The 18,515-nt window shown below is 37.9% G+C and overlaps 1 protein-coding gene across 11 annotated transcripts in view; it reads left to right on the top strand.

The window, feature by feature from the left end:
* Window positions 1–18,515, top strand: part of GLIS3 (GLIS family zinc finger 3) — a 193,709-nt gene that overhangs the window by 26,000 nt on the left and 149,194 nt on the right. For 9 of the 11 annotated variants that reach the window (XM_032675676.1, XM_032675673.1, XM_032675669.1 and 6 more), the window contains exons 2-3: window positions 12,107–12,314; window positions 16,653–17,781. In XM_032675676.1, coding sequence (XP_032531567.1) covers window positions 12,184–12,314; window positions 16,653–17,781 — 1,260 coding nt within the window. In that variant the 5' untranslated portion in view covers window positions 12,107–12,183. Of the gene's footprint in view, window positions 1–11,045; window positions 11,067–12,106; window positions 12,315–16,652; window positions 17,782–18,515 lie in introns of those variants that run through there. The other 2 variants (XM_032675666.1, XM_032675671.1) reach the window with 2 other exon arrangements.

Below are 18,515 nucleotides of genomic sequence, written 5' to 3'. Positions count from 1 at the left end.
AGACTAAACAGGGCCACAGGCTCCTGTGCTAGAACTCTTTTTCCCCTCTGAAATAGGTGAACCCTGTCAGGTGTCAGTAGATCACCCCATGGTCAAAAAACCCCAAATTTTTCTGCTTACACCAAACTTGGAGCCACCCATTGACCTGATGGATGTGCGTATTCCTGTCAGTGTTATTCCTTGTTATCAGAAGAGAGTAGAAGACATGGAGGAGATAAAAATGTAGTGATGAAAACTTCGGACTTTATAGATGCCTGTTGATAAATTGTTAATTTAAGAACAGTCAAAGTCAAAGATGTGGGTAGCGGTACTTTTACCCTGTAGATATATGCATTAGGTGGGGAAACATGCTTATCTATGATTAAATAAAATATGATTTTGTTTCTTGTGGATTCGTAGTAGTATCCAGCTATAATACCTAAAGAGAAACAATGACATCATTACTATAGCAGGTATTTATTATGCGAGGCTATGATTGTGTTGCATTTCTGCTTGTCATCTGCTGTAAGATTTAAGAAAAATGACCCAAGAACATGTTTTCAAAGATCATTTCATTACAACTTTTAGGCAAAAATTAAAGATGAAACTGACTAGACTTATTTTGGACTAGAAATCAAATGGACCGTTGAGTAGGTAATTGTTTAGACTTCGAGCAAAAATTCATCCTGTAATGTATGTGGGTAAGGTTTAAGATATATTTATTTGGCATTGCAGAAAATGCTGCCAATATCCACTTTTCAACACCTGACTTAACAAGAGTTGTAAATAGGTTTACAACCTTGTCTTAGCTGACATATTTGGAATGTCTCCTACAGATATTAGGTCCATTGAAACTGTCTCAGGATATATGCTTTTGGCCTTTACACCTAGGAAACTAAGTACCGGTTGCCTTGCATGTTAGACAGAAAGAACAGGTCAGTCTCAGTTGTTAAGTTTCTTTTCTGATCCTGAGGACAGTCAGAAAGAGCTACCAAGAGGGAGGATACCTAGCTCGTGTAGGTGTCTAGTGCTTTCATGCATTTACATGGAAGTAAAGGCAGATCTAAAGAGAGGATCTTTGAGCAGTTGTTGAAAGTTTTATGTAAAATATACTTACTGGCTTACATTTCCCTGTGGACATTCATATTGTTATGAGATAGTTGTTACTCTGGGAGTGCCTCACATCCTAGCTTTTACCACTCTTAGTAAATTGTATGAGAGAAATTGTCAGCTTAAAGCCTGTGGCTGTATCCATGGTGCAGAGCTCAAGTCCTCCTGGAGCAAGTGAGAGGACAGGCTGTGGCTGGAGTCCTCCTCTTAGCCCTGAGGGGCGAGCAATATTTTATCCCACTGTGGCTGGAGTCCTCCTCTTAGCCCTGAGGGGCGAGCAATATTTTATCCCACTGCTGTACTGGCCCACTGCCCTGACTCTGCAAAGAGGAACTACTGTCCCTCTGCCCATCTGTGTCAGGGCATCTTGGCTAAATAACTCCTTAACTCCTCCTGTACAGCCAAGTCATATTGGCCTGAAAAGAGCAGTGGAAGGAATTGTAGTGCTTTAGTCAATATAATTTCTGGAAAGGGTGTGCATGAGGAAACAGGATCACCTCTGGAGTGCCAGCAACTCTTGACTCAGTTTGCAATTTTGGCTGAGCCTTCAGGATTCCTCGTTGCTTGGGTTTCTCAGGCAGAAACATCCTTTAGAAAGGACATCTGCTGATTAAAAGAGCAACAATCTTTGTGTAATGAAAGCAGAAATTGGCTTTCAATTATTCAGAGTGAATAGAGTGAAAGTACTCTTATTCAAAGTTGCTATTGCCTGAAACGGATAAGACATCCGTGGTTTTAAAAACAGTGACTTTATTTCCTGAAAATGCAAGCCTTGTGAAATCCTACAGCTACATTGTTTTAATAGAAAACTGAGTGTTTAATATATGTTCAATATTTAATTTTCCTTTTCCTCACATGTTTTAAACCAAAATCACAATGGGAAAACATCCCTCTTTTCAAAATGGACTCTGATGATGGTTTTAGATGTAAATTTGAATTCTGGAGTGATGCCTGAAGTCTGGACATTCACTGGGAAATGCTTGTCCTCCCTACCCCACTCAGCTGGTTCCCTTCATCATTGTCTTTCCCAGAGCAGTTTTCTGACATTTCCTTTGGGTATTTTCCATATGTAGTATACTGGATCTGTCTGGAGTCAGTTAACTTCCTTCATAGCAGCATATATGTGGTACACTGTGCTTTGCATTTCTGACTAGACAGTGTTGATAACAAAGCAGCGATAACACACCAGTGTTTTGGCTCTCAGTAAGCAGTGCTTGCACAGTGTCAAGGCTCTCTCTTCATCACCCCACAAAAAAAAAAGCCACTAGAAAGATGATGAGCAAGAGACTGGGAGGGGACACAGCACAAACAGCTGACCCCAACGACCAGAAGGATAGCCCGTACTGTGTGATGTGCTCAGCAATGAAAGCTGAGGGAAAGGAGGAAGATGTAGGGCCATTTGTGGTGGTGGCATTTATCTTTCTGAGTGACTGCTACACAAACTGAAAACCTGCTGCCCAGGAAGTGGCTAGACACCTGCCTGCTGATGTAGTGAGTACATTTTGTATTTTGCTTTGCCTCTGCACAAGGGTTTTGGTTTTTTTTTATAAAACTGTCCTTCCCTTGACCCAGGAGCTTTTCCATCTTATTTTCTTCCCCTTTGCTATCTGTGCTATTGTGGGGGCAGCTGGATGGCCATCTGTGAGCCAGCTGAGGTCAACCGACAAGATCTGGGCAATGAAAACTCTCCCAAACACAGACTGCCAGTACATACTCTTTCTTCACTTGCATGAGGAAGAGAAGCTAGTCATTAAGAAGGAAAAATACTATAACCATTATTCTGGTTATTGTCTTTTCTTCAATTGTAAGCACTTTAGGTCTTCTCTGTTGGCCCATTTAGTCTTCTGAAGCCTTTTGGAGGTGGAATGAGCTTTGCATTTTTAGCATGCAGTATGCTTAATAAGTGCTTCAAAAGCAAATGTGTTTTTAATGTGAACTTTCACAAAGTGTAGAATAGAGTGTGAGTTTCAGTGATATTGAAATACAATGACAGCTGATTGTAGCAGGTGCTGATTTATATTCCGTTCACGTTAACTTCAGGGAAATGCAATCCCTGAGTTGAAGGGAATCATATCCCTGCACTTTATTGAAAATCACACCAGAATACTAAAAAAATACACATTAGATTGTGTGAAGAATACATGAACACTTGCATATGACAGAAGTTTGGTAAATTACCTAAGCAGCTCATAAGGCTGGGTTCTTTTTGTGAAAAATTGCTAGCGTACTTGGGATTTAACTTCACTGAAACTAGTAGGATGATAGCCTCAAAAATTACGTGGTCTGTTTTGAACATTTTACTCTTACCTATTTGCACATTCTCTCTGTCAAACTAATGTAAAGATGGGTGCCACTTGATTTTTTTTTAAGGGTATGGAGGAGAGATACGCAGCTGGGATGACCAGCTTCTTAAAAGATTTCAGTATCCCATCAGGACATTTGTGTGGATTTCCACCCTTTTACAAAGGTACTTCAGCTAAGCAGAGTATACAAACATTTCCTTTTTTTATGCCTTTGTCTGTGAACACTTCTTTCCACTGTTCACTGCGCCCTCGCAGACACTATTGCTTTGGGATGCCAGTGTGGTTTCCTGTGTCTTTACCTCAGACCTTAGTCAGTAGCCAACTTTGGCTGCCAAACCCTGCCAACACAGCAGCCTCCTCTTTGCAAAGTAATAGCTGTGGTTAAGACGTCATTCTCCGTAAACCAATTTTGGCAAGTATGACAGCTAAGGGCAGGAGCTGGACTTGTCTTTGGGGCCCAAGCCATTCAATTAGCCTTAATCTTCCCTCTTATTAGCTTGGCTTTGTGGAAGGTGGATGGATTCACTTTAACAAGATGAAATGAGCTTTCTTTTTGGTCGCAACCACAAAAGACTTAGGAAATTCTGACTAATTACTATGCCTTGGGCTGATGAAAGGAATAAAGAATAAAAAATAAAATTGAAAGAAAAATGTCTAAGGCTTTGAAAAGAGTGGAAGCATGTATTGCCAATAAAGATTTTAAATATTTGTGGCTGTTTGTGTAATTTTCCCAGGGTTTGCCTCTCATTGACATGAAAAGCTAAGTTGGAAAGACAAGTAGAAGGTTTTATTTGGACCATGATGTAATAATGTTTCAGCTTTTAAGGAATTTAAGTAGGTAACAACATGAGGGATACTGATAGTGACCTCCTCCAAAAGTCAATTTAAACAGTAAAAAGTACTGTCATTTTATTATTGTAATGTACCTTGCTGGCCATGTATTTCATAGAAATTTCCAGAGAAGCTGTGGTATATGTGCAGGAGAATTTTAAGGAGTAATTTCTCAGTCTAGAAAATGTTGATCTAAACAGCTCTGAGGTATTCTTATATCCTGAATTGAGAAAATGCATATTCCACATAAGTAAGTAGACCTTTCTTGTAGGAAAAATGTTCTCTTAACCACAGGAGTTTCTTTTATGAGTTGCACTTGGCTTTTGGCCTCTGTATATTTTTAACTGTTAGTTTCATTGATCTTTATGCTTCCTTAAGGACATGACATTCTGACTTTATGACAGAACAGTTACAACTACTGAATCCAGGGTATGTTTGAGCTGATTGCTGTGAAGGTGGAACCACAAGGCATTAGTGTGGGAACATTTTTAATTATGAAAATAACGTGTCAAAACTATTTTCTTGACAAAGTACTTTTGTTTAAGGAAAAAAAATCCATTTTATGTGGAATGAAATTTGCATAATGGTTTGATATACTGCTACTGTAGCAATTCAGACGTGGCTAGTGTCTCATAGACGTGCTTGAAATGTATATATTAGTTAACAAGATTGTCATTTGAAAAGGCAATTGTATTTTTACTGAGAAGTTTTTGAGATGATAAAGGATATTGATATTTAATGAAGCATGAGACTTTTAAATGAACCATGAAAGCAATAGTTAAACTAATTAACTGAATATAAAGCCTCTTAGAATACATATGTTATGTGGGTTGTGTGGTTGTTATTTCTGCCTGGTTAAACTGACAACTAGGATAACATTCTCACCTTTAGGAGAAACAATGTTGAATAGCATCTTGTTTTTAATGCTAGGAAAAAGAAAAACACGTTTTTACTGCTCAGAAAGTCAGGGACAATGCTGTTTCAAAAATTACCTTGTGGTGTCCTTGAACAATTGCCTTTATCTGGGAAATGTAAATGTACTGAGTGTGATTGCAAGTTACTTAGACTCCTGCTTCCATACTGCAAGAGCCAGTTTCTGCAGCTCTTTGCATGTTAACATTTGTCACCTGTTCTAAATTGGTATCACTATTCAATAAGTTTGCATTTTTTTTTTTCTCTCCTGCTTGTATATTTTGGTCTCTTAAAGGAGGAAAGATGCTTTTCTGAGAAACAGTGGTCAAATACCTTGAGTTATATGTAAAGATTTAGAAAGAGAGTCTCACATGGGATTACAGTTTAACATTAAACAGAGGCTTTATTGCATGCTCTTTTTGCTGAACCAGTATCTGTTGCTGGATCATGGCATGCAGCATGGTCTGACAGTGATCTGTTATGGGGCAAAGACTGAGACCTGGCCCGTGAAACCTCCTTGCTTCTTTCTCCTCTGCTCAGGACTCCTGCGCAGTAGGTGGCAGGTTTTACTAGGGGGATGTTGTCATACAGCGTTGGAGTTAAGGCCACCTTAACCTGCTGAGAGTCAGTCCCCTTACTCTTGATGCTCTGTTGCATCCCTGTGTCTAAGTGGGTAAGGGAGACAGAAGATCTTCCCCTTGCCTGAGGCCTGAAGGAAGAAAGGGGTCTACTTCTTTCTTCCCATTACTCACTGCCCAGGCAATCAGGCTGGCAGGAGAAGCACAGGAAAGGTGCACACAGGGAAGGCTGTCCCCATGTTAGATAGCAGTCCAGTAAACACATCAAGAAATCAGAAATTGCTGTCCGAGCAGGGGATACATTTCTGTGCTGACTTGCTTTGAGACGTGGAATGATAATGTCTTGGAAGTAATGGATCTGTGTGTGCCCATAGTTACAGATAGTGAAGTTCCTGCATGGTATTTTCAAAAACACTAAGAACGTTCAGATAACAGAAATTATCTGAGCCTCTTTTAATTAAAATTGAGGAACAAAAATTTCAGGAATTAATGGAAAATATGCCAAGAATGTATTTCGAACATGAAGAAAAGCACAAATGTGCAGTGAAGGTTGAACAGTGCTAGAAGTTGTAGGAAATCAAGTGTTACAGAGTCCAGAGAGTTGTTTTTTCTAAAGTGTTTTATTATTGCTTCTCCATAGTTGGCTGCATTGCAATCAGATCGTATCAGCAAAGAAGTATTCCAACAAAACTGCTGGAATTGATCCACTTATTTTGCAGATGACTGCAACAGTGTTTAATGGGCAAAATGTTTCCCTATTGATTTCATTTGAGTCTTAGTTCATAATATATGAGGAAGTTTTAGCAATATTATTTTTTGGTTTGTTTCTCAAGCAATGCTACTTGTAAGTGAAATCGCAGTCTGTCCTCTCACACACATACAGATACATGCTCTGCTTTAATTTAGGTCAGATTCAGGCAGTAATTGCCCGGTGGCACCGGAACTGGAATGTATTATCTGTAATTCCAGTACAATTTTCTTCTGTTCTTTCAAATATGTGTATATTTCCATTTTGATAGTAATAATAATAATTTTCTCTCAGTTTGTACAGTAATGATACTTTAAGAAGATGGCCAGTACTGACACTTAAAACGTGAAATTTGTTGGTTTTTTTCACCTGATATTATTCACCATTAGATTCATATAGCAGTAGATTAATATATTACATTGCTAGTGGAGTTTGTCTTGATTAATACCAGTTATTTGAGTATGAGGCTTGCACAGTGTATTAATATTTCAGAAATACAAACTAAATGGTCAAGCTAAGTTTTGTAAATAGAAACTGGTATGAGTAACCAATACTATAGAGAAGCGGTAGCATAAACCAAAGGTGTAAAGCTGTATGTTTCCTGCAATAGAAGAGCACATACCATATTATCCTAACAAGGACAAAAGCAGAAGTCATCTAATGTCACTGATAACAAATAGGGAGTTACCCATTGCAGCTAAAACATTTATATTTTAGTTCAGTTAAACATTAACTTGTCCGTGCACTGGTTAACTGATAACTTCTTACTCTTATGCAAAATAAGAAAACAAAGTAGCTTTCAAAATAGTGTTTTATTAAGTGGGAGGTCTTCCTGATATAAATCTGATTAAAAATTAGTATGAGGTATTATGGATGTCTGTAGATCTAATTGAAAATTTTTGTTTTACTGTGTATGTGTTTTCTCCTGGAAGTTTCCTGAACCTGACTGTTTCATAATATATTCTTAGTTTAGTCATTACAAGACCACTGTTTTCATTTGTTTAAATTTAGTGGTTAAAGTGTACCATTGAAGTAGGTGATCTCATTGCTGTCTTCTCTAAACCAGCAAAGTTAATCACCTGTGAGGCATTGTTTTCACTGGTCAGTTCTGGATAATTTTTTACCTTGGTTCCAGTTGAAGGCAGACATTGTTTTTCATTGTGCTTTGTCAGTTTCTTTTGTCTCACGGTAGAGTTGCTGAAAGTAAATGCTTGATTACTTCATACAATGAATGGCACATAGCATTGGAAATTAGTGCAACCTAATTTATCAAGTACACTCTGATAGTGAAAAAACTGCCTTTCCAAGATTCAAAGCATGGAGAACCTTCAAGTGCATACATAGTATTTTCTCATAATAACATGTTATCATAGAATGTTCTGTTTAGTGTATTTTCTTGAGATTATTTTTACTGATTGTAAAAATTAAGTCTCTGCAAATAGTTAAGAACATGGGAATTGCCAATACTAGTCAGGTCTGTCTAACTTGGTGTTCAGAGTGGATACTGCCAGAGGATTTAGAGGACTTGTTACTAGCAAGGCATTGCTAATTTTAAGTGTTAAGAAAACCATAAGCTACTATCATAACCATTAGGATCCTTATTTCAGAATTTTCTCTTGAACTACAAATCCTTGATTTTTTATTTTGTTTTATTTTTGAAAGAAAATAAATGCTAAGAATCACTGTTTCATTAACATGTACTGTCTGTGTGGTGTAGCGGAGTTGAGAAACTACAATATTTTGTAAGACTTGCAATAAAAATGATAATTTAACAACTTTTTGAGTCATAGTTTAATAATTTACTTGTACAATGAAAGATTCCAGATTGCATGTCATAAAAACCTGCTCATACCTAGTGTAATTGTGATTGAATTTTTGTGTAGTTCACCTAGAAATATCAAGGTCTCCCAAAAGGATTTGGGCTCAGGGTGTGATATCAATTTGAAAAAGCACAGATTTCCAATCAGGGAAAGATTTTGTCTGATCATGTGCTCATAGAGGCAAATGACAATATTCCCCCTATTCTGTCTTTGTTTTTTAATTTGTTCTACTTAGAAGCTCTAGTTTAACACACTTAAAGAGGGTTTCAAGGGGTCTGATATCCACTGCCCTGTGGCTAGTGTCTCTGTCTACATAGGTGTAGTGCAATCTGCCTCTTAGATGACTGTAGAAACAATAGAAAGGTGGGCATTTAGTGTGAGGACAAAGAGACAAGTCTAGCTCTCTGGCAGTCATTAGTAATACAACTAAAATTGCTGCAGGGGAAGCCTGAAAAGCTTGGCAGGCTCAAGGCGAGAGGGATTGGGATATTACTGTCAGGAAACAAGTCTTCTATGCAATTATTTGAGTTTGTTCAGTCAGCAGCTACTGCGAAACCCCTCCAATTAGGGCGACAATAACCCTGCAGACACAGTGACACACAGAAAAGACGTGTGTGGTAGCTGGCGATTACAACATCCAGAAGATTAACTGTGTTGTGAAAAAGACCAAATTTGGTTTGAAAAGGCCTTGCTGACTTACAGCTAATCTGTGTGAAGAATACATTGACACAGTCTTGCTTACTGCTTGGTCTCTGTCCTCTTTGTATATTATTTATTGTCATACAATATGCTTTTTTAGTGTGCCCTTTTCTCTACATTTTGGTGAAGAGAGTGCACACAAACAAGACTGGAAAACAATAATAAGGGAAACATTAAAACCAAGTATTTCCAAAGCTCATAATGTGTACATTTTCTGGGTACATCAACACAGAAAATCCTCTAGGGAAATTAACTTTTGCTCCTTTATTGCAATTCTTTTATTTCTAGCTGTTACTCTAACAATAACAAAGGACAAGTTTTAAGATATTTTCAGTAACTTTCATACTGATTAGTTCAGTAACTGCAAAATTTATTAATCTAAGAGATGTTTGAATTTCATCTGATGTTATGTATTTGGTATGTATGTAGTGTGTTTCAGAATACCAAATAATTAAAACTGGTTTTTGTTGACTATGATTTATAAATGGGAAACATAGATTATAATTTCAAAGCTTTGGTGAAGCAGTTTCATTTTTTTAACTGGAGCTACTGGTCAGAATTAACAAGTTACTACTCTTGACATGGAGAAGTAGATAAAGGAATTGGTTGGTTTTCAATTAATATCTGATAAAAGAAAATGTGTTTAAACTGAACTAATTTCATAATGGACTCTTCCTCTAAAAAGTATAAGAATTATATAAATTAAGAGAATCTCATCTAAAATTCTGTGTTTCTAAATTAAAGTAGTTGTATTTTTGTGAATTCTTCAAATGTCTTCAGAAGATTGCAGTGAAATATTTTTTCATTTCAAAGTTGAGTGAAGCTTAGCTATTAATCAACTACAGAGAATAAAGAGGGAAAAAAGGCAAGCTAATGAATGAGGAAGTGAGTGGATTAAAATATTTCCATTAAATATTTTTCCTGTTTATACTTATTGGCTATTACTGTTATTTATTGATAAAGAGCGGCTTTGATTTATGTGTAATATATTTATTTGGAATAAAGGACTTGCTAATCAGCTGTAACTCTTCCTGTGAGCCACCTCAGGACTGATTCCATCTCCTCAGTTATTGTTGCCTTTGTTGGACTGCCTCCTGATTTATATCTTAGTATAAAAGAAAAAAATTACTTCTCTTGCTCATTTAAAATATTAGTTTCACATATTTTTCTTAGAATCTACAGCATCATTTAAAACCCACTGATGCCCTCGCAAGAGTTTCCCATTTATCAGCTGATGTGGATTCAGGGCATTAAGAAATTTATGGTTGTCCTTTCACTGTCCTGAAATTTTCAGCCTTTGGGTCAATAATACAGGAACCTGTTGTGAGGGCTCCTCTGGCGCTGTGGGTATATGATTCCAAATGCTGATGTAGGATATAGTCATTCTGACAGTTCAGATTTATCCAGTGCTTTTGAACACACTTTCTGACATCTTTTTGCAGCAGGCTGGTGTCAGGTCAGATGTCCATGTGGCACCCCTTTGACTTTATGCAAGATCTATGTGATCTGTACTTTTGTAGCTGGCATTAAGTCAGTGTAAGCTTCCCATCTTGTACTCAGACTTAGCTCAGCATATGTGGGATTGTATGCTCCTGCCTGATTCAGATCAAACTAATACTGTTTAGTGACCTGCAGGGCACAGATGAGGTATTAATGATGGTCTTCTGACACATTTATGCTTTTATGAAGCAGTAGATAAAATATTATGGCTGTGTTTTGCAAAGCATCAGTCTTTTACTTTGCAGTCTCTGGTGGGAGCTGATGATTTATTTATTCATTCATGATAATCTACCCCATGCACTTTTAAGTAGAAGAATTGGTATTTTTCCTGATAACAGCAAATGTTTGTCAGTGGTAAAAAGAAAAAAACCTTTTCCTTCCATTTCAGCCTTAGAGAAATGCCCAGGCGAGTGTTTATAAGGACTAGAGTCTTGCATTGCTTTTGTCTATCATTCCAGTAGTGCAATCTCTACAAAGTACTCCATTTCTCATTTTTTCCTTTCAGTGACTAGTGACCAGACCATCTTTGGCCATCATCCTTACCCTAACATAACAAATTCTCTTACTCACTCTCTTCATCCCTGAGGTACTGTGAGTGTCATAAATGCCTTATGCATTTCTGCAGTTCACAACCCATTTGAACAACCTGGAGAAAAACTTGCATGAGTTGTGCAACCATGTCAAAAGTAGATTTAATTTAAAAGAATGGTTTGCATTGAAGTACTTTTCACTATTAGTCCTGGTTTTGCTATCCTGCTTTGTGCAGTATTCTGAACACAGGGAAGCAGCTAGAAATGTGAATTGCCTAATTATTAATTTCTAGCTGTGATGAGAATTTGGTAGATATCCAACAACTTCCATATTATGACCTACATTTTAACTTTCTCATCTCAATGCATTTTAAGGAAGAGAATCTTGTAAATGACCATCTGTGACCTACATCACAGCATAAAGTACACAGAGCATTTTGTAGGTATGTCCCTGTATCAGTTTGAGTCATGGCAGCAGTGATTAAGAACAGATTGTGACCTTCAAAGAAAATCCAGTATGCGTAATCTGTGGCCTTCAAAGAAAGTCCAGCATGCGTCTCTCTTTGATTCAGCTCAGATTCCTTTCCCTAGATCTCTGAGGGAAGCTGGGTTCTGGCTGTAACCCTCTCCTGCCAGTAAAACTACTCAGTCAGCATTGTAGTTTGTGTGCATATCGATGGTCCTCTTGCTTTTTGGATGGCTGGTGTAGGAATAATGGAAGGACTGCCTAAAGCTGTGGGGTTTTCAGGGCATGGTGGTTTTCCATCAGCATCCTTGGGTTCTCTGTTCCTGCCTTCTTCAGAGAGAGCTGTGCTTAAGACCAGACCTGGCCCCCCAGGTGAGGGCTGCTCTACCACCCGGTGATGGCCTGGTCTTTAGTTTATGTATTTTGGCACATTTTGCAAAATTTATTAATTCCCTTATAAAATATTGCTTTTAGTATTTGGAGAAGATTGCAAAATTCTTGTTTGGTTCCCCATTTGTCCTCATCTGAGGATTCTCATCACTTTCCCAACTTTGCAAAGTGATGTGAGTTCTGTGGTCTCTCATGGGTTCATGAGAGATGAGTCCTAAAACCTGCTGTGTTTATTTTTAGGAGGTCTTGGTTACGGACATGAGCGCAAGTCCATTGGAAAAGGCAGCTACAACAATGCAATAGTCACCAGCATTCCCATGACAGTTCAACAGTTGGGACCTCTTCCGCCTTCTACTCATCAGGTTTCAACAGCATGCAGCCAGATCAGCCCTAGCTTAAAGAGGTGTATGGATGCTTCCAGCCTGAGTGCTCCTCTGTCAGATACAAGGTCCTGAGTTGCTTCTTTGTATTCAGTACTTTAAAAAGAGGGGGGTTTAATTGTTCTGTAATTAAAATACAAACTTTCTGATTATTAAAATCAGAAAATCATGCTCTTTTATGCTATGGGAAATTGAATTCCATGCATTTTAATTCACAGTGATATTGTAGCTATTCAACTATAATCATACTGTTTGGATCATTCAAATAATGGGTTAAATTTGGCCACGCGAAGTCTATGGTTGATAGGACTTCTTTGTTAGATAAAGACCTTTTTATAGTCATGTAACTAGATTTTTGTGCTATGTTGGTGTCTGTCAGGTAGCACTAAGGTCCGACAAAAAATTGGGTAAATGCTCTGCTTATGTTCCTCTCTCCTCATCAAATACGTTTCCTTTCAAATGATTTGTTTATATAATTAAGTTAATCACATCAATTGGCCCTGAAAACTTGTTAATTTTCCTAGTTCTGGTGAGTAGTTCAGTGAAAACTATGACCTCTTCCTGTAAATGTTGCCTTTTTATGTCACAACCCCCCCCGATAAATATTTATTCATTAATTTTAAATGCTTAAATTTTGAAATAACGACTATGAGTATTGTCAACAAACAAGAATGAAAGGAAAACAGTTATTTGACAACCTTCATACAAATACATTAGGCATGTCCTGTGGATGTTAGTTAAACAGAGAGTGAGAAAACATTCTGATATGTTGTTTCGGAAGCTGCGTTCGCCATTGCCTACCGAGTTGAAATGTAGCTTCATATTTACAAAAGACCACAAGAGTCTTTATTCTCAAAACAGTTTACATTTTACTGTATTGCTTTATTACAAACTAAGGAACATTCTTGAAATAATTAAAATTGGTATTATATAATTGAAAGTAAACCTTGCTTTACTCTAAGATCATTTTTAACATTTCTGTCACTTCAGTTGTGAAGATTGAGTCCTCTGGGAAAATTTACAGAATTAATTATGCTTCTTAGGTAAACATGTCAGTAAAAGCCATTCAGTGCTAAGATGATGCCAAATGACAAATCCAAAGACATGCCTTTGAGATGGAACAAAACTGATGCTAGAAAAATATAATTAAGTAATTGTTACTTGCTTAATAAGTTTTAGTGTACCTGCATGGTTCCAAACACTGGATGTGTGGTTGGATGTACTATGTGAGTACTGAGTTACACATTTTTGGTTTTATTGCAAAGAAACATTTACTAAGGGCAAAGTAAAGTTGAAACTCTGTCAGAATCAAGGCTCTAGTGTCCCTAGAGTATCTTTTAATGATTTATCAGTGAAGGTGTTATAAAGTAAGTTTGTCACACAAAAAAAGTAAATTTCAGCAGTTTTGACCTCAAATTGACTATTTTGTAGGGCAAAACAAATTTAAAGTCAGATTTTAATTCACAGATTGTTGAAACAATTTGGGGTTTTTTGTTCGTTTGTAATGTGTTGTTTTCGTTGCTTTTTTTTTTTTGGTGTGTTTTTTTTTGTTTGGTTGATTTGGTGTTCTTGTTTTTTGTTTGTTTTTGGTTTCGTGTTTTGTTTTGGTTTGGGGGGGGTTGAGGTTTTTTTTTTGTTTTTTTTGTTAAATTCCTTCAACTGTACACTGCTTTTGGCTAAACTAAGTTGACTCCATGATCCTTCCAGGGCAGAGTGCTTTTTCTGGATTTTATGTTTCACGTACCATGAACTGTGTTCCAGCAACTCAATCCAAACCAGATTATTTACTGAATTGACCAAAACCAAAGTGAATAGTATTGATTTTTGTGGATGGAAGAAAGAAAAAAGTTGGCAAAATTGGAGTTCTGCTACAGATAGCGTCAGAATCTGGTGTATAGACCAGGAGGGATAAAGCCTTCCCTATGTCTTTGAATTTCTGCAAAACTTTTTTCAGAGTGTTCAGTTGTGCTTCTTGAAACCAGATGTAATACTGTCATTTGCTTTGATGCAAGTCAGAAAAGGACCTAGGAAAGACCAAAGGGTTCTTGGCTGGTAAAATAGAAGACCATGAAAAGAGAGGAAAACATAGTTTTTGCACTTTGATGTTTATGTTTAAGATTCTGGGTTATATTTTGACACTGTGGCGTCTGTAGACACAGGGAGAATAGAAAGTAATTACAAGTAATGTCTTATAAATGTTAATGAAAGATCTGGTCCAAACTCAAACCTGTTTAAATGACAATAAGCAGATAGGCCAGTTAATACTGTCTGAGAATCTGGCACTCTGGTAGAGCTGGCCCTTCATTTTCATATTAGGTACATTTATTTCCTGGCAGAAAACTACTTAGTCACAGTGTGAGCTGAGTTTTAAATAAATCTTTGGGGTGTTTTTGGAGCTGGAATCTTTATTACTTTTGAATTTAGATGCTGAAGTGGGAACCAAGCTTCTTCAGATTATCTTACTTACTGTATCCTTGAAATTCTGGACCAACTTTTTATTTTTGTCCTGTTCTGAGACTTTTAAACATATTTTTTCTTCAAATTCACTGACGGCTAAGTCCGTTTGTGTTAGGCATTAGTAGCTTTTTGAATGACACTGGTCCTACTGTGCATCTGATTAAAATTCTTGTCAGTACAAAAGTAGACTTGTACTAGATTATTGATGCGTGACTTCTTTTCCTCTACTCATAGAAAATAAACATTTAAATAAACAAAGTGACAAAATACCCCCACTCTCCCCTTATATTCTCTAGGTATAAGCATATATAGCCTAGCATGAGGAAATCAAACCTTACTTTCTTGCTCTGTTGAAAACTATGGATCTGTATTTGGGGTCACAGTATACCGACATGATTTAACTGCCCTATCATGAGCTGTGCCCATTGATAACAGACCCAACAGCCTAAATCAACTTTTTCACAAATAATTATCCTTTTAGATCTAAATGGTACACAAGATTGACCTGATAGAGCAATCTCATTTTTCTCATTTCTCTCAATGCAAATTGTACTCAGCATGTTAATTGTGCTTTTTATCAGTGGTCTGTTTTGAAAGTGCCATTTAAACTGTGATGGAGTAACATAAGCTCCATAACAGCTGCACTGTTATTTAGTCTGAGCAGGATGTTTCTTATTCTTATGCAGCAAATTAACCATCCATTACAAAGCAGGTATCTTGCACAAAGGAGCGTTTACCTGTTACCCCCACTGGTCACAACAGCAAGGCTTGGTGTTCTTTAAAGCTTCATTTTCTGTGTGAGCTGTCTCAGTGTACAGACATAGCACCTGCAAACTGCTTCCTCTGTCCTTCAGCATGTGCCAAGCTTCCCCTCCTGTGTCCTTGATCCATCACTAAAATTCTGTGCTTCTTCAAAGCTGTATTGTAAAAATAATAGAATGAAGAATTAAGCCTCAAAAGATAAGATGTAGAGGCATCTGTGTCTGTGAGATTGCTACGTTTATCTAGGTACATACCTGATTCTTCCCATTGTTAGAGCCCCTTAAAAATTTCCTGCCAGCCACTACTGGCTGGTAGGAAATCCAAGTCTACCAGAGTATAAACTGGAAAAATAAAGACATACATCCACTTGATCTCTACCCAGCATTTGCAGCCATAAATCAGGCACTCTGATGTCCTTGTATTTCCTTTTTATACCTCTCTGTAGAAAACAATGTTTTTAAGAGCTTATGAGTTAGTTTTTTTAAGTTACCTATAGAATATTTGCAGCATAAAGAAGTTCCATAATATCCCTATGAAAAACCACTCATAACAGCAACATTACACTTGTGGATTGGCGACTTGGAAGCAGATACACATCAAATCAAAACTAAATAAACCCCTTCAACCAGTTCTTCTACCTTACTCATTTATTTTGTTTGTTTTGTAAAGTTAGATATTATCTATCTTTATAAACTTGATATGTAAAACTTCTCTAGGGAAGTATTTGCATTACAGTTGGCAAAGTCACTCAGGTTAAATATTTATTCTCTATTAATCAGTTTTCTTCCCATTATTTTCAAGCAAAAATAATAGACGATTCAAATCAGTATGAGTTTCATATAAGACAAGAACATAATGCTTTAGCTTCAGAAGTCCAAACCTATTTACACCACAATTGGTGAAAAGAGTTACGTTGATTTCTGCAGTGGTGTATCAAGAATCTTTACAGCAATTTTTCTTCAAAATCTTGAAGTTTTAAAATGGGTTTCTGAGTGACCTTTTTGCATACGTATGCATATGACCTTTTTGCCTCTAGTGGTACCTTAACTGAGTGTGCTAAAGTTGAGTACCTAAAATTAGGGACAACTTTTCTCACATGTGTTCTTAATTTTAATGTGTGTGTGGAGTGAAAGAAGCACTGCTTAATTGTCTACCTGCTTTCTTACTTTATCATGCCTTTATTTCAGGTCTCAATTGTCACATGAGTCTCTGACATCTACAACATTAAGCTTCTCAGAACATCAGTCCACTTTGGGTGTTAAACAAGAGTGGTCACATGGGTACAGGACACTTCCTTCTCTCCCTCCTGACCATGGTTTACAAAATGGCACTGAGCTGGGGGATCTAGTAAATTTTTCATCTGAAACATATATGTCCAGTAACTGTGTCTCTAACTCATTACTGTCCTACTTATATGGCATGGAAAATAAGCATTCCCTTTACTCTAGTCCTCACCATTCCTCAGCCCCATCTCAGCCAGTCCGCTCCAGAAAGAGAGCACTGTCTGCGTCTCCTCTGTCTGACGGCATTGGGGTCAATTTCAATACAATCATCCGTACATCCCCAACCTCTCTGGTGGCCTACATCAACAGCTCCAGAACGTCGCCAGCAAACACCTCCCCACAGCCTGAGGTCTATGGACATTTTTTGGGAGTGCGAGGAAGCTGCATACCCCAAAACTGCTCTATTCCAAGTGCACAGAAAGGCTTCCTCATGGCAAATGGCAATGCCACCTTCCCAGGGTATGCTGAGAATGGAGCCGGTGAGTACCAGCGGATGCAGCAGCTGGAGCAAGCCAGCTTGCAGATGACTGCCACAGGTAACATGGTGATCCAGCAGGGCATGCTGCCCACGGAGAACCAGGCAGTGGGAATCCTGAAAAATGAACAAATGGATGACTTCTCAGGCCCTATGGTGGACATGCCTCCTCCACCCTTGCAGCCACCGCCACCTCCTCCACAAGGGCCGCCCCCACCATACCACGCGCATCAGCACCAGCATCCACACAGCCTACCCAGCCATGTTCACCCACTGCGTGTGCCTCCTCCTGCCCCAGGCTCCCTGCTGGATGAAGAGGGTGAGCTAGATGATCTCAGCAGCAAACATGGCTGTCTCTGGGTTGACTGTGGTAAGCTGTATGACCAGCAGGAGGAACTCGTGCGGCACATAGAGAAGATTCACATAGACCAGAGGAAGGGAGAGGATTTCACTTGCTTCTGGGCAGGGTGCCCTCGAAGGTACAAGCCATTTAATGCCCGTTATAAACTGCTGATTCACATGAGAGTCCATTCAGGAGAGAAACCAAACAAATGCACAGTAAGTCTGAGTTCTTTCTTTCTTTCCAATTGAAGTCTCTCCATTACTTATGAAAATACGGAGTTGCGATTCTGCCTTTTTTCCCCCCTATTTAATAATGTACTTTCTAAATTAGTCTGTGAGAATGAATGTTTCTGTCTTTCCACCTAGATAGAAGGGAAAAGTATTCTTTAATTTGATGCATACCTACAGATAGGATTAGACAAAATGTTATTTTCTAAATTTATAAACTTTTACTGTAGACTGCAAACAGTGACATGGTGGACCTTCATAAAGCAAAAACTAAATACTTGCATGAAGTACATGCAGGAAAGGTGCTGCAGAATAAATGTTGCAATTTATCCTGACATATTCTTGCATCATGTTACACCTCTTTGATATGAGGAATTTTCAGGATCCTGTGTAATGATACCATGAGAAACTGAGAAGAGCTGGGCATTTTTAAGGCAGTTGTTTGGTTTATTACTAAAAAAAAACAGACCCACAGCCCTGTTTCCATGAATATAGTAGGAATAAAGCACATAATAATTTTTCTGTTCTCAGATACTAGCAGTGAGCATTCAACCCCTAAAGTCATGTTTTTCTTGCTGTTTTTCTTAGGGTCACTGCAAGTCAGTCTCACACATAGATAGTCACATGGGGTAATAATCTATCTGTTAAGAATCAGTTTATGCATAGTCTCCAGTGCACCATCTATAATCTGTGTAATTCAGATTCTTGATTTGCCTTACATA

This window comes from Chiroxiphia lanceolata, chromosome Z (genome assembly GCF_009829145.1).
Source record: "Chiroxiphia lanceolata isolate bChiLan1 chromosome Z, bChiLan1.pri, whole genome shotgun sequence".
NCBI lineage: Eukaryota > Metazoa > Chordata > Aves > Passeriformes > Pipridae > Chiroxiphia > Chiroxiphia lanceolata.
The sequence above is the reverse complement of the archived record's forward strand: the minus strand, read 5'-3'. Positions and strand labels throughout refer to the sequence as shown.